This window comes from Thermobia domestica, chromosome 9 (assembly GCF_964235325.1).
Source record: "Thermobia domestica chromosome 9, izTheDome1.hap1.1, whole genome shotgun sequence".
In the NCBI taxonomy this organism is placed as follows: Eukaryota; Metazoa; Arthropoda; class Insecta; order Zygentoma; family Lepismatidae; genus Thermobia; species Thermobia domestica.
The window spans coordinates 114,810,167-114,828,045 of record NC_137462.1 but is presented as its reverse complement, the minus strand read 5'-3'; the positions used below and the strand labels follow the sequence as shown (position 1 = coordinate 114,828,045).

At 34.9% G+C, this 17,879-nt stretch overlaps 1 protein-coding gene across 3 annotated transcripts in view; it reads left to right on the top strand.

Annotated features, from left to right (window-relative positions):
- LOC145694945 (protein BANP-like) overlaps positions 1–17,879 on the top strand; it is a 64,427-nt gene that overhangs the window by 9,390 nt on the left and 37,158 nt on the right. For all 3 annotated transcript variants that reach the window (XM_081771731.1, XM_081771732.1, XM_081771733.1), the window contains exons 2-3: positions 2,487–2,860; positions 16,991–17,164. In XM_081771731.1, the coding sequence (XP_081627857.1) occupies positions 2,487–2,860; positions 16,991–17,164 (548 nt within the window). The remainder of the gene's footprint in view (positions 1–2,486; positions 2,861–16,990; positions 17,165–17,879) is intronic.

Below are 17,879 nucleotides of genomic sequence, written 5' to 3'. Positions count from 1 at the left end.
GGAAGGGGTCATATAAGCTTAAAGCGGAATCCAAACGGCTTCCCGGCTTATATCCGAGAGAAATTGTTCTACATTTGGACTCGAAACCGGGACTAATTGGCCACAAATTCAATGGGTCTGCCGACTCACTCACGAAGGACTCCTGATGAAAATACGTTGTACTGATCTTTACATACTTGGTAATATAGATGTCAAGAGTCATTTCAGGACAAAAAGATAAATAGTTGCACAAATGAAACCATCATACAGAATTAATATAAATCGGGAAACTCCCCCTTTAGCCATTGAGAAAATCCTGTTATTACTTAAAATGCAAAACAAATCCCGCTATTGCTTTGCATGTAAAATTTTAAGGTCAACGTATCATAATAAGTACGCTAAAACAGGTATTAAATTCCAAATTTAGTATGTAGATATCATTCAATAAAATTAAAACTAAGTCCAATCCAAACTAATGTTGGAAGCTACGTAGGTTGTCGACAAATTTTGCCAATGTCTTATCAATATATTTAAGCAACCTTGGCCTCTTTGTAAAGCAACAGACATTCAGGCAAGCAGAAATATACAATTTGGCTTCGTTTCGTATGTTTACGCTTAACATCTTTATGTAATACCGAGGTTATTAAAAAGACTCACTTTAAAATGACATCCAAACCGCTATTTGGTTTACACATGAGAGAAGGGTTGTGATTCGACCGAGAATTGAACATGAGACACTTTGATTAAAAGGTGAAAAGGAGATAAAACTAATACAGATGGTTTGATATGTGGAAACGTCACCATGAAGTTCACACCATTTAAAGCATTTTTCATTCTTTTTTCTTTTTGATTTAAACCAGGTTTTTGTGAGAAAACCAGCTGGTTTAAACCAGCCAACCCTGCTCCTAAGATCGTGGCTTTTCGTCGTGGACGTAATTTCCTGTAAACGCAAAAAAAAATTCTATTTACTTTTCTAGTGTCTCTTCATGTTTTCTTTTTCGTTCGCTCTCCCTCTTTCCCAGCTATGCCACGACGAAGATGAAACTATCCATCCCCATATTTCTGTACAGCCGAAGGTGGGCAACGGCGGACAAAAATATAGGGACCATAAAAAGAAGGATGTATTAATAAATGTGCAGATTAATTAAGTGTGGATGGTGAGCTAAAATCTAACCTTGCAAACAAATTAAATTTTACTTCATAATGCATAACACGTATAATAATAATCACAAGCAAATTACAAACAAAATGACATTAATTATACAAACGAGAAATTCCTGTTTTGTGACTTATACGGCCGTTCTGTAGACTTAACTATTATTATTATTATTATTATTATTATTATTATTATTATTATTATTATTATTATTATTATTATTATTATTAGGTGGCTGGCGGATCGATTGAAATATGTGTAAAGTACTCACTATAGTCTTCGACCGGTCAACTTTCTTTTAGGTTGTAGTGGTCTCAGTGCCGCAAATCGAATAATCCCAAGAGGTTCTTGCCTTGCCTTGTCTGTGGTGCCCTGCTAAGCACAATACGGTCAACAAAACGAAAAATGTACTCTCATGAATACTGAGTTCCTTTTACACTTGGGAGTAGTTACTTATCTTTTCGTATGATACTTTGACCTCTAATGCTCGACCCAGGTAGGGGCTCTCACTTCGCATAACGACACACAAAAACTTAAACGGCGACCCAAGCTACGCTCACGGGCGGCCTATGGCGATGGACAAGGTTGCAGCGTCCAAATGAACTAACGCACAACTAACTCCGTTGCTCCAATCACTTTAGCATATAACAGAACGTGGGTGGCAGGTAAAAGTCTCGAAGAGTCCAGATTGAAAGGACAGTTACAAAGAATGTAGACATCACGTAAACAGCCTTCCTGTTTTTTAACCATATATGGTCGTAGGATTGGAGCTAACCGCACAAACACATAAGCAGGCATACCAAACTTGTGAGAGAACAGTTCTGAGAACTTCTTTTCATATACGAGGTTCGTTTAATAAGTTTGAAATAAGCACTGTTTTTTCTTTCTGTTTTGATTAAAAATCATAAATGAGCTTCGGAAACCGGTGACACTCCGATGCCGGGCAATAGTCAGTAGAAATGTCCTACAGATTAAATACAACCTTTGTAATTGCCAGTCAGATTTTCTCAATTTAAATGACTCATCCTCTGTATTTTTTTTTTAAATACTTTAGGTGTTTTTTTCTTCTACAGGAAGAAAATCAAGATGCCAAATTAGTTAAGTTCGACTAGCTTTGAATTGCTGGCGTTCAAGGCCCCCGAGAGGGTTGAAACATCGAAGAGAGTTATCCCATAAAGAAACGAGGAGATATTGGGTACAAGGTAGATGTAGATTTTTAAATTGAACTGTACCCCGTAGCAACAATAAGTACTGATATAGTTTCGATTGTTATTATTATTCTTTACGTATAATGTTAATGTGTAAAAGCTAATTCATTGTACGTTGATCTTTTTTTTTTTTTTTTTTTCAGATTATTTTCAATAAATTTAAAAGTATGGACGAGCCTGCATTGAAAAGGATGAGAAGTGACAGCAGTTACGATACTTTGGAACATTGTTTCAGACAGTTAGAGGATTTAAAAGACTTCTTTACCCAGAAACTTATAACGTTGGATGATAAAATGACCGCAATAAGTGAATGTTGCAATACTCTTTTACAACGATTAGAAATAATAGATGAAATAACGAAAGAAAGAAATAATTGTGATTCCCATCGGCATTCCTGCTGTGTAGAACTGATGAATAAAATGCAACAAGTTGAGGATTTTATTAATAATAGTGTTGTTAGTGGTAGTAGTATGAACAATAATTGCATTCCAAAGGATGATTCTACATCTAGCGATGGGTAAGATCTTTATAAATATATATTAGAAGTTTGATTCCTAGAAGATTTTCATTATCTAAAATATCACTGAAATATACAAAGTGAAAAATGCACCTACGATCTAAGATTTATGAAAAAAAAAAAAAAAAAAAGTATGTGCTATATCACAGAAAGTATGCTAGAACAGTGTTTTTGTCATTGACGAACTACTTTCTGATGGTGAATTATTTATATAAGAATGATGAATACAAGCAAGTGAAACGTATTATAATATTTATTGTAATTATTCCAAATGCCAGTCTTTTAAGATTTAACCTGAAATAGTTTCTTATATTTTTGTTTTGTTAATGGATGCTGAATTGCAAGAATAATGAATATTTTATGCAAAGTTCCAAATAAGAATAGTTGCTTGTTATCAGGCTGCATATTTAACTATAGGTTTTTTTTTAAATTTGAAACTACAAAATATCTGGAGCAATTAAACATCGGATGAAAAAATGTTCGATATAAAATGTTATTATTTTGGAGGAGGATATTCACATGCAACAAAAATAGCCTTCATAGCAGCCTGAGAGCGGGGTGGAAGCAACTTCGAAAACTTAAATTGATACTTTTTTTTCCACTGAGTGCTTTCTGAATTGCGTCCACCTACCTAATATTTTGTTGGTCAACCTTTTACTCAGAGGACGGCCTGGATACGGAGTGGCATGGATTCTAGTAGTTACTGATATGTTTCCACGGGAATCTGACACCACATATTGTTGATGGCATACCACAGTGAGCCCACAGATGTCGATGCAGGAGTCATGGTGCGAAGAGCTCGTTCCACAATATCCCAAAATGTTCTATAGAATTAAGATCCGGTGAGTTAAGAGGGCCAATTCATGTGCTGCAGCTCCGTGGAATGTTTCCTAAGCCAAGCAAGTACAGTCCTGGCTTGGTGGCACCGTACATTGTCGTTCTGGAAAATGCGTCTTCATGTGAATAGAAGTGTTGCATTGTAGAGTGTACGTAATCCTGTAATATCTGCAGGTACACAATGGATGACTCACTGTGATCTATGCACACCAACAGTCCCATTCCATACCAAGAGAAGCATCCCCAAACCATATAGCCGCCCCACCTGTCTGTACAATACGCACCATGCACGAGAAGTTCATAGCTTCGTGCAGTTGGCGCCACACATGCACATATCCATCCGATAGGAGTAGCACAAACCGTGATTTATCGGACTAACACACCCTTTTTCAATCATCCACGGTCCAATTAGTGTCTTCCTGTGCCCAAGCGCGATGGAGTCGTAAAGAGTGGGTCATCTGCTGTGGAGCTTCATGTGTGCCCGTGTACGCCGTATAGTTGTGTGGTATGGGTGTTGTGCATACACCATTGTATTGGTCAAGAAATTCCCAGACACTAATGGTCCGTTTGGCTGTCACGAGCTGTTTGACGCGACACCCGCCTCACGTTCTGAACTTCCGGACACCCCTGCAATTCCGTCTCTTCGAGTCAGTTACCCTATTTTCGTCCCAGGAACGTGTGCATCTGACAAGTATCGCTGCCTGGGTTATTGACGCACCTATTGCTCGGGTATCCACAATCATGCCCTATTGGAATGCGGATAAATCCTGTCTACCTCCGATTATAACAGTGTGCTGTCTGTCAACATGTAGCCTCGAGTGTGTTCTTTCTCTGCAATATTACCAATCGAGGTGGTCACGTAATCAGCTCGGCTGCTTGCCACACTTTCTTGTGCGGAGGGGTAGTCGCAATTCAGTGAGCACTCAGTTTATTATAGATTTGGATTCTACGGGAAAAATAGTAAATTTTATTAGATTTTTGATTCGTGATAGATGGCGCTGTAATCAGTAAACACTAGTTTCAAAGATCTCTTCAATTAGGAGCCGGCACATTTTATTCCAGAATAAATCTGCTATAAACAATAGCAATCTTTTATCTAAATGCTTTCTCGACTTGTGATAGGCGGCGTGAAAGATAACTCTGCACTCGGTTTAAATTCAGGTAATTTAAATGTGGCAATGCAATTAAGTGCAGCATGCCTAGGTAATCGTAATTGACTATCAAGGATTTTATCAGCTGCATCTCTTCGTAGTCCACGCTTACGGTACCTTAAAGTCTATCTTTTTATTTTTTAATTATTATTTGATGCTCACTTCTTTAATATTGAGAAAGATGTTGATCTAACTATTAATTCAAAATCGTTTATTAATCGCTTTCTATTACTTTTGAAGTGTGTTTAATTTCACGTTTTAAGTACTATAGACATAACATTCAATTGGATATTTTTTACCACATTTATTTAGTTCCTTCATTTGTTGATTTTTGAAGTAATTTTCCCTACTTGCATTACTGCGGGACGATGCTGTCGATAAAATACTTGGTACCCAACTACAGTTACCTCCGCACGTTGCACCTAATTCCACCGCCACATTTGAATTTTCCGAATTCACGCCGAATCCAGAACCATCTTTCACGTCACCTTATACGAATCGAAAAAACGTTTAAGACAAAAGATTGATACTTTTTGTCGCAGATTTATTCCGATGTGAAAGGTGGAAGCTCCCAATTAAAGAAGCCTTACTAATACTATTTTTCACTGATCACAGCCCCACCTATCACAAATCGAAGAAAATTTTCTAATAAAATTCAGTTATTTTTTCCCGTAGAGTCCAAATCTACAAGAAAGTCCCAATTTAAATTTTCAAGGTTGCCTCCTGACACGCTCTCAGGGGGCGAAGGAGGCAGGCTAATTTTATGACAGTTGAATTTTGCCTCCAAAGTAATAACTTTTTATTTGAACTTTTTTTTTTCGTCTGATTCTTAATTCTCCAGATATTTTGCTGTCTCAAGTTAAAAATCTGTCCTGTATACGTTCTTTAGTACGTAAAATAGCAAAAATAAACTGAATATGATTTTAAAATTTAGTATAATATGTTTTGACAAAATGTTTCTTAATTTTCCTACGTTTTTCATAACATGGATACCCATTTCCAAATTTAGCAAAAGAAATATACTACATCGACCATGTAAATCCTAACCTCATTGATTACTGTTGATAAACAACAAAGAATATAAAAAACAAAGACTCTAACATTGTTTGGTTTATATGTGTTGAAAATGAACAATTTACTATCAAATAAATTATATAAACTCCTCTGTATCCTATGAATAATATTTTTTGTTATTGAATAATTTCTCTTCGCTCTAGAAGCTTCTTCTGCATCATTCTTCTTTGTTTCACTAACTTCCTTATGTAATTTCGACAGTTGTTTTACTGGAAACTTTAAAGGAAAGTGAAATGTTACAAAAGAAAGTTCCAGAGTGAACCGAAATCATTCAATAACAAAAAATATTCACTGAATACAGAGATTCGTTTATCACTTATTTATGTTATATGTATCCTATAGCGTGCGTTAGTAAATATTAGTAACTAATTTTTTGCAATTACGAGGGCAATTTAGAAAAAGTGGTGACATATCTGGGAAATGAAAATGAAATAAGTTACTTAAGCGAACATAATTACATTCCTTCAATGTAGTTCCCACCTGTCTGGTGAATACATTTCCAGATATCTGGCAGACGTTGGATACCGTTGAGATCCTCCATTTGTAAGGGTGTTTCGAGAGCGCCCTAAGGTACGGACAATGGTGGAAATATCGCGGAAATGTTGTCCCCGAAGTGGTTCTTTCATTTTCGGGAACAAATCAAAATCACAGTGGCTCATACGACCGGTGTTTTAATACCTCCTAACCTTGTCATCGTAAGAGAGTGGAGGATGACATCTGGCGTTGTTGTAAAACAAAATTGAACCAGACTGTAGGAGATGTTCGCATCTCAATGCTGGCTGCAAATGGTGACTCAGGTATGAGGCATAGTATACAGCATTAATGGTAACCCCCGCTGGTATTAGATGTGAGTGGATAATGCCTTCGTGATCTCAGAGCTCATAGCGAGTCACTTTTTTTCAACTAAAAGCTATTTTTTTTTCAAATTTTTCACGAAAACTTACTTTTTTGCTGGTAAAGTCATTTTTTCGTGTGATTTATGTTTTGCATGGCCGTTTTCTAAGAAAAAATATGATAAAAATAAATGGGAAAAGGCAGAAACTTGTTACTTATTACTCTTTTGAAAACTTCGGTACTTGCTGCCACATGTGAACCAAGTCAGCTTTATTCTTACTTCAGCCTTTGTTTTTTCTGAAGCATAGTGGATGGTTGGTAGATGCTTAAGCTCTCAAGGTTGGTTTGAGAGCCCCTGTAAGTATTTTCTACACAACTGCATTTTCAGTTAACATTTGTAATTTATTTTAAAAATTCATAATAAGGGTATAAACATAATCCACATTATTTGCTTTGATCTTATTGTGTTAAGGAGAATGACTTATATTACCTGTTTACAGTTTACTTTCATTGTGTGCGGAATGTTGGTAGAAGCCATACCAATGTTTACCAATTATGGGTATGAAACCAATTATACAAGATAAAATTTTATTACCAGTTAATGGTAATCTAGAAAACATAGAAATTTGGCCTTACCCCATCCAGATCAAGGTTGAAATACAAAACCGTGGAAAGTATGTAATTAATAATGAACCTCTAAACACAAGTAATCCAATATTTTTATTAACTGACAAACTTAAGTAAAATAATTTTTAATCTTAACTTGTTGAAACATTACGTATTTCAGCTATGATCCAGCCGGCTTTTTTTTTTTTTTTTTTTTTTTTTAAATATAAAATTAAATTTATGCCCAAGTTTATAATTGAGGTTTAAAGTTACTTTTTGATGAGATTTTGGTCACTTTTTCATGTGCTTTTGGTCACTTTTCAACTATTTAGAAGAGACCAGACCACTATGAGCCCTGTGATCGTAAAACTTAGCATCATAACCTTAATGTTTGCTGGCTGTTGTTTGACCTTTTTGAGTCGTGGAGATGCTGGATGGCGCAATTCACTGGACTGATTTTTCAATTCTGATTTTAGGAACGGGAAGAGTACGTATATATAAAGTATTTGAATCCCTTGCCCTCTTATGATATGCATCAGAATGAAAATATGATAACAATTCGTGATATCACCCTCTTTGCATCCATGTCCTATCGCCCCATATTGATGGGGGCTGAATTTGGACTTTAGACTACCAACAGGACACATGCGTCCCATAAAAAGAATACAAACACTATTGTTGTTTTTAATTCTAAGATACTAATGATATATGTTCTGTTCCTCAGTCCTCCCCTCCCCTCCCCACTACATTATATGAATTTAACCAATCATGACTAACTTATAATAAGCCTTTCTAACGCGTATGTCACAAAGGTGTATATATAAATCTATCCTTATTGACAAAAAAATCAGTCTAAGGAAAGGCATCGAGTGCAACCCTGAAATCTATGCATTGGACACTAATATCGGTCGTTTTCGATTATTTTTGTATTTCACCACTTCATTCGCATAAAATATGATGAACAGAATATTAATCAATTTAATACCATAATCCTCTAAACTAGGGTTTGTAACCATACCAGTATCATTTTAATTGTTTCATTATTTAAAGTATTGCGTAATACGATCAGGCAGAAACTTATATTAGCTTTTGTAGGATAAATTTTGTTTCATATTTTACCAATAGCCAAAGATCAGTATATCTGAATCATTTATTTTTGATTCTGTTCTGTGTGGACTCCACCAGTCCTTTGCGTCATTTGACTCATATTCATTTGAAACGTTCACTTTAGGACATCTTAGATGCAGCAGTGGAGGCTAATGTTAGTGTTGCAGTGTTGCGCAACGACCAAAATATTTCAAGAAAAAAAAAATAGTATTAGCATTAGTAGTAAAGAACAGGAAAAATGTACTTTCTAATACTCCCATATATGCTTTAAATAACAATTTTTTTTTTTTTTTTTTTTTTTACTTCTATAACTGTAAAATCCATTAATCCGTTTTAAAAAGCTAAAAACAATCCATCATAGAGTCTAATTTATATTGTGTTGCAGCGAACATACAACGACCAGATTTCTAAAGCGCGGCAATTGGAGCGAATGTTAAGTCTCCTTTCCTTTCCTCTATCTCAGAACTTAAAAGCTTTGGTCGTTGTAGTGTTTCTGCAACAACGCAGCACAGTTTCCAGTGAACGAGAAGGTTTTTCGCGCTAAATAAGATTTCCGAATGTTATTTCACTACCAATTACAAATGGAATTTATATTTATACATTCATATTTTTAAATTACGGAACTATACTGAAACAAACCAATATAATGACAATTAAAAAGAAAGTGATCGCAAAATTACAAAATAAGAAAGAAAATATGTAATAGAGTAGAAAACAAATGAAGGTAAACACACATTTACAAGTTAATTCTTAGCCTATATAGGTAATGAAGGCTTCTTGTACAATAATTTGTGAACCAAATATTAATAAGTCAATACCTCTATAGAATCCCCCTCCTGTGGATAGTATTTTAGTATGTACATTTTCTTTTATAAAATAAATGTATTTTATACTCTTGATAACTTTCCACATAAAACTGTATGATGGAAACGCCACATTGCATTTGGGACTAGTTAGCAATGCTCAGGGTCGCAGCCACGAAATTTCGAAACTCGACTAACATTTGTAGACTTTCTTAACGAACTATACTTATTTAACAGAAATGATTGATGTAGGCTAAATATTTTATTTTACACCTCAAAATGTACTCTTTCTTTTTTTATAAAAATAATCGTGCTATCATTTTCTTCTAAAAATATAGGTGACAGTAATTAAGAATTATCATTTTTTCTGGTGCAAAATAAGACAGGTTCGATATTACAGGGACATATTGAACCCTGTCAAATACTTTGGACCCTCCCAGCAAACATTTATGGTTGTAGAACTGGCAATGCTGTTTGTTTTGGCGTTCTTTGACTTATAGCTTCCGTTACATGCTGCTTCTGCATCTGGCGGGTTTGAAAGTTGGCTTTCCAGAACGTATAACATTAATAAGCATTGATTCGCCTCGTGTGGAAGTATATTTTCTGTTCACCGTGCATTGCTTACAACCAAAACGGATGATTTGGAATGTAGTTTTCCTTTTACGCACGTGTGTGGATTGGTGTATATATGACATTCGCGATTCATATACCTCTTTTGTATCAGCTGTTTTGGTTTTTATTTATTAGTTTTACTTGAATTGTGTGTGCTCTAATTCTGTAAATAACTTACAAAAAAAAAAAAAAAAAAAAAAAAAAAGTTTGCCCAACTCTCCATTGAGGACAATCTTGCAATTAAGGCTTAGACAACAAGAAAAGGGAAATTCAGAAGAATGTTCGAAAAAAATCCGGTTCAAAATCCACAGGACATCTTATGGCAGCAATGTTGTTTGCCTTAGATACATTTCTAAAGTTTAAATTTTCCTAGATGAACTATGAATAAAATGTGTTCAATTTATATCTTTTTCATATCACTAATCTCTGCCACGAACTGTCTTCAGTATACGCTGCAAAGGAATTTGGATCACTGTTAGGGACTGGGTTTGCTGGAATGAATTGTTCGCAATAATATAGAAAAAATATTTAGTGAATCTACAAAGCTTCTAAAACTAATATTATCTGTACCTATGACGTCAGCAAAAAGAGAAAAGCGTTTTTCCACATTGAAAAGAGTTGACATTTTCAAGGAATTGAATGTCCCAAGAAAGGTTATCACCACTGGTTATGCTTTCCATCGAAAAAGACCTGACAATAAGAACCAGAGTTCAACCAGCATGTATTAAGTAGATATGTTCCAATCAAAGAAAGGAGAATGAACTTACTAATTAACTAAGGTGATTAATCGGAGAAAATGTTCTGCATTATTTTTTTATTTTTTAAAAACAGAATTTTATTTAATTTCACATGTCATATAGCATTTGCATCTAAAGTTATGATGATTAGTCAATGAGTCCAGTTTATATCTTCTGTCTGATCATTCGTACTGCAACACCCGAAATTACAATTCACCGGCCGCCACTGAGATGCAGACGTTTTTAGGGACTAATATAAGTCCCAGAAATGAGCTTGTATCATTCCAAATTTCCTCAAGCCACCCTACAGGAAATGTATCTTCACTTTCTTTTATGAACGACAATAATATGTATATTACATACAGGGCGTCTCAAAAGTCCCCTGACATAGGGTAACTCTGGTATTATCAAAGTTTCAACAAAATGTAAGAGGAAAAACCACCTTCAGATGTGATGTTTTCAATCTAAAATGAAGGATTTTTTAAAATCAGACGAGACGTTTGGGCTGTATACTCTTTATGCGCCCAATGTTATATGAAAATGCAACGTTGCCATTTACTTGGGCCTACAACATAAGTGAGTGAAGTTACTGCTTGAAATGGAGGCTGGCCATCGATATGTTAGCGTAAAAAACAGTAACTTCATCTACTTATGGTGTGGGTCAAAGCAAATGACGTTGCATTTTCATTTAACATTGGGCGCATAAAGAGAATACAGCCCAAACGGCTCGTCCGATTTAAAAAAAATCCTTCACTGTAGATTGAAAACGTCATATTTGGAGACTGTTTCCCCTTTTACATTTTGTTGTAACTCTGATAATAACAATTACCCTATGTCACGGGACTTTTGATACTCCCTGTATATCAAAAATATAATTGGCATGTAGAAAACAAACATAAGGGATGATATAAAAAGGTGAAAGTTAAAAGCTTGAGTATTGCACGCAAATTGTACAGACCTTTAGAAGACCATCAAGTCAAAAAGCAATTGTAGCTGGTATAATAGAGAGCGTGTGAAACTTTACACTCATACGTTCCTTTTTCTTTTCTTTCTTTTAATCATGAGTTTGAATCCCATCACGGGAAAAAAAAGTAAATGTAAAGAACCTGCGTTTTCTTGACAAAAAATTATCAGTAAACGTTTTTCAAAAAAAAAAAAAAAAAAAAATCGCGGTTTCTTGATATAGTAAATTAAAGCATGTGTGTATATATATATATATTATTTAATAATATATGTTCTTGTCTTATGTTGTGAAGCTTGGACGTTTGCTTGCTTGTAACTAGCTATCACGTGCATCTAACCAAAGTGTGTTTCTCTTCCATAATTGAAAAGTTACAACTCGCTCAAAACTAAATTTCTCAAACCGTATTTTCTCCTTGTAAAAGTGATTTTCTTGGAATGAAGATCAAAACAATTACATTTCTTTCATCACGTATAATCCAACACAACTAGAAAGGAGTAGCTTGTCGGTCTCGTGGCGTAAATGGTTACTACATTGGCCTATAACTTGAACATTTGATTCTGTTGTAAGCTATCTTTCCTTTTCTTATATATAATTTAACCGAAGTTTACTTCTATTTCCCTCTTCATCCTAATCCAAATAACCGTTTACAGTAGTTTTAGGCAGTAACCTGTTCAGTCAGATTTTGTGCTGCGTTGCCACATCTACAAGGACAGATAAACGAGCGCTCTTACGAATAGTTCATTGCTTGGTTGTGAATAGAAATTGTAACTGTTTCCGTTTTCATTCTGTGTTTCAAGAAAAAAATGTCATAAGGAGAGAAACTGGTGTGGAATTTTGGTTTAGAATGATCCATCATGTGAAAGTGATGTAACTGAAGTATTTAAATATATATGACGCCTTATATATGTACACTATGCAGCCAGTTACCAGAGAACAAGTCCCGAAGTTTAGTCACTTAAAATACACGGAACATATCCTCTTGTGTCAGCTAAGCGCACTACAAAGACTAACGTTTTGGATGCGTAAGATTCAGGTGTACACCTTTTCGTATTTTTGCTAAAATAACCCTCATGGGTGTTGTATTATGGGCATCGGTTAAAAATATACAGGAAAACTGGAAATTACCCGAGCGAATCAGTGAGAAACAGATAATAATCTATTGTATATTTGCCTTGTCTGCATGAAATTTGAATTTCACTTTGAACTAACTATATATTTTTCTGTGAAATATGATACCCAACCGATGTGAAATTTGAGAAGTTATCACAATTCCGTGTGAACTTTCAAGTGCGTAAAGTACTTTTCAATCTGCCAGATAGTTTATACAAAGTGACCCCTTAAATTTGTGGGGGGGGGGAGGGGAATCCAATTTTGGGACTTGTTTCCAAGCCCGTTATACCCTGATCCCGAGTTCGATTCTCGGTGGGGCCGAATGGTTCGGAATCCACATTAAACTATATGTCCCGTTTTTATATAGCCTCTTTACGAAAAGAAATTATAAAATTAAAAAAAGATTCAATCATACCAAAATTTGGAGCAATCGATTCAAAATGTTATTACAGTTTCCACACGAGAAGAGACTAAGTTAAACATTACCGTATTCGTGCTCATACAAACGTAATTTTCATCGACACAAGTCTATCGTCAACGACAATATTGTGTCTATACTTTAGCGTAAAATATTAAGTTTGGCAAAGCGTATTAAGCGTTTCAAAAATTATAAATAAAAAAGTTCCTTTTATAGATTCGAACTGCTGCTCTGGATTGGTAGTTTGTTTTTATCCGTTGGCTTATCCATTGACCATCACCACTTCGCCCCAAAGATTTTGTCATTGATGTCTTTACAGGCATCTCCAATCTATGCCACTGTTTCTAATCTTTTGCGACGTTTTTCTTTGTTCTACAGATTTTTCGTTTCTCTTTTATGGCCTTGTCACTTATCTATATTATGCATAATTTGTATTTACAACTTCTGTCCCTCTTAAGCGTGTGTTTGAGACTTTCATTGCCTCTCCCACCAAACTACCGATTTGACTGATTTAATTCTCATATTTTCCACACCAGTTGCTGCAGGGATGCCAGACTCACAAACAGGTGTACATCTACTTGTTTGTAGTTTGTACACTGACGCAGATGAAATATTCAGTTCATTAGCCACGTCCGTCGCGAATATTTTCTATCAATGTTCGCAATGCTTCCTCATGATTTTAATCCATAGACGTTCGAATACGACTTCAACCATGTTCTTGATCTATTAACTTATGCCCCGCTCTAATGTCTCAGCCCATCTTCCAACCGCCCGATAATCAAAGTGCTGGCACAACACGCTCCCTGTAATCCGTTTTAGATCTGACGTGTGCTATCTGAAACGTTAGTCCAGTATGTTACACGCATCTCACTACCTCACTTTAACAGCGTCTTCTGACCATTCACACCATAAAACGGGAACACAAACACGTCGATACCATCGCTACACTGCCCAAAATATACTACATTCGTCATTTGTCTCCCGGACAAACGATAATCGAATCACAGCAGTGTTGTCATGTCAATCCAAATAACCCTCGTAATATATGATGTCGCATATTGGTATAACATGTAAAGGAATAATAAATGTAAAAAATTCAGTTTAAAAAAAAAAAAAAAAAAAACGGTGAGAAGCAAGAATATTTTGAGATTTGATTTTGAAGGTACTATATGTCATATCAAAAACTTCCATTTTGAGCGACGTTTACTTTAGACCTGTTTATTATTATTATTACTCTATTATTATTATTATTATTATTATTTAAATTTTAAAGTAAAAGTTTAGTAAGTATGAATTTGAATATACTATCACATCATTCGCATAGAGAAAATAAATTCAGCACAATATTGGATATCGAGTATCGAAGTTACGGGTTGCTAATGGAAAACATTTAACCTCAATGTTCTGTTGATACACAACGAAATTAATAACAATAATCTACGATGGAAAATGCAAACAGAAGACATGTCAATAGTAGTCAATAGTGGCAGCTTATGTCAATAGTAGTGGTAATTTAAATCAAGTAATATACCAATGTTCACCTTTGATGATGATTAAAAAAAAAAAAAAAAGATTTTTATCTACTTTCTGATCCGCAGTACGTTATGAATATCCATTCCCTTAAAATCTTGATGAGCATGCGTGGATTGTTACACTAGACAAACTAACATATAAAAACTTTTTAAAAAATTAATTAGGCGCTGACTTTTATTAAAGCAAGATTTGTGAAGAAGAAAAAGAGTATAAGAAGATGTAAACTTTCTTTATATCAAACGTGATATTTATCACATTGTTATGAAAAACGAAAATAAAAGAACAACTTAAAGTCAGATTATAAATAAGATCAAAAAATTATTTAGGAAGGTGTGATAAAAAGTTATTCATGCATGATCTTCGCGTGAGAAAGTTTTAAGTAGTGTTCGCAACTTGGTGTATTTAAAATATAGATTTTGATTTAGTTTTTGTGGGCTGTATGCATTACGGTGGTTCAGATTCTGTCTCAAACCGTATTTCCATGTCTTATATAGCCTTTGTGCTGAAAAGAAACGCTAAACCTAATAAACAAAATCTGTTTGAAAGCGAAGGAAAAGATAACATCCAAAATATCAAAAGTTGTAACTTGAAAACGAGTGGTTGCATCTCAATCCCTAGATTTATTTTGAACTGAATTAGAGCTTCGCAGAGTTGCGTAGAAATATCGTAATGGGTTGAGAATCTTCTAGACATGCGTAATTCTACGTACACCGTGTTTATAAATGTTATGGTGCTGTTTTAAAAATTAATAATAAATGTATTACTTTATATGGGCAAACCTTAGAGCATAAACAGTGGCAACTGTCCAAATTTGTGATGCATTAATCACAATCTTTCAATATGTGCACACATGATCAACACGACACACATCTACGCGGTAATCAAATTCTTCCCATCCTCTATGTGGCTCTCTGCCGTGATGTTCTGCAGTACATGCATTATCCGGTCACAAACTTCCTTAAGGGGCACGGGCATTGGCGGTACATAAACTCCGTCTTGAACAACCCCCCAAAGTAAGAAATCACATGGTGTTAAATACGGCGAGTCTTCTGTTGCAGAACGTCTAATGCAGTGGTGGTGAAGAACACCGCACAGAAAACGTTCACTTCTGGAGTCACGCTGATGCTTATATGTGTGTCGTTTCTCGCTTCCCCAGATACGGACATTATGTTTATTCACCTTTCCACTTAAATGAAAAGGGGCTTCATCGCAGATGATGAGTCTTTCTACAAAACCATTTTCCTCCATTTTCAACTGCATCTCTTCACAAAGTCACGCCTTTTCACTTTGTCTACTGGTGTAAGGGCCTGCACTAATCGCACTTTGTACGGTTTAAAACATGGCCGCTTACGCAACACCTTCCATATCGTATTCTTTGGCATATCCAATTCCCTGCTTGTTTTACTAAGTGACCTGCGAGGACTTCGCTGAATCACCTCTCACACTTTCAACGTTTGCATCAGACACAAGGTCGACCAAAACTCTTGCCATTACAGAAGCATCTAGTTTCCATGAACTGTCGGTACCACTTCTGTTATTCTTGTGTGTGGGTCTTTCCTAAAGCGTGCACGAAACTCACGCTGCTCTTGATGCTTGAAACAGCTTAAATAAGACTTTATGCGGTCTAAACTTGAAAATCCAGGAATCTGAATATATTTTGTCGGTATCTCTGTGCTCCTTGCCATATTATTTACTTCCTGTAATGTGAAGTAGACAGCTTCTGTCATTCTGTGTACACTTTCGAGAATTGGTGGCCTAAATTATAGAATGTGCAGTCACTTGTCTTGTATTTTCAGTAAGTTTGACTCTACTTGACATATTTTTTGTCCTGTATTGATTGACTTCTGTGTAAACTTTTATGTATATAAACAGGACGTCTGAAAACTGCGTAATCAATTTCCTGAAAGAAGTAGAGAAAATTCATCAATCGCTTTTCCAACTTTCACTGGAGGTACGAATGGCTTCCCTCTTTGGGTTTAGTATGTTGATCCATTTTGCAGTTATAGCTATTCAGAATTTTATCATACAAATTCATCTTGCCTGCCTACCATAAATAAGTGATTTTTAACTTTTTTTTAATGTTGATTTTACAGTTGTTCACGTTATTGTTGTTTCCACACCCCGTTGTAAGTAGAGGTTTGTTTTGAGTAGAAAGAAAGATGGAAGAGTGCAATACTTTGTAGTTGAAATGGATGTTGGATAGCATAATCCAGTAATCGAAAATACATATTCGATGATTGAGAAGTATTAGAAACAATTAATATTACTGAACTATGTTTCAAATAAGTAGAACTTAATTTATTGATTCTAATTATATATTTTTAACTCTTACTGACTTATTTAGATCACGTGTTCTTATAATACGAAATAAGCCAGCACCACAAGTAGAAGCCTCAGTAAGTCTCGATTCATCCTTTCAAGTAATCACTCTGAATAATGAACAAGATTACCCAGATGGTTCATGGTTAGGAGACGAGCTAAATCCTGAATTACGTGTTAGATGTCCTATAACTCCATCGTAAGTATGATGATTTTTAGAATACAAATAGTAATGTTTGTAATATTTTTCTGTAGTTTTTTGTATAAAATTATCTGCTTTCGAATTTCGTATCTGATATTAAACATACTATCTACTCAAGCGACTGAAGTACAGAGTTACAAGATTTTGGGATTGGTGAATAGTTTATTTCTGTTTATGTAGCTTTTTTATTTAATTGATCCAACGATTTATTTTATGTTGATAATTTTTATTTCTAATGTTTATTACATTTTATTATTCTGTTTGAAAAGTATCGTTTGACTGTTGAGAAAAATTCGTATTAAGAAATCAGTTTGTTCCAAAGTTGATTTCTTAAACTCACTCAATTGTGTAGATTATATTGAAACAAGAGGTGGCGCGGTCATCGAGGCAAAGTAATCATCACAGACTCTTTTAAGGTAACGGAGAAGGAAGAAAGTCCTTACATTCTGCAGAAATAGATGTTTGAAAACTAGAAAGTCACCATTAAGTTAGAATATTGATATTAATTTTCTGTCTTCAAGACATTTAAGAAATGGAGGATTCACTCTAGAAAACAACGGGAAGAAAAGGAAGTGAATGCTGCAACTAGATTTTCAAAATGTTAGTGTTTTTTTTTTTTTTTTTTTTTCTCGGATAGTACATTTATTTTGTTCGTTCGTGCTTTCCTTGCATAGTGTTATTTAATTTTGTACAATTCTTAAAATATTTCTTA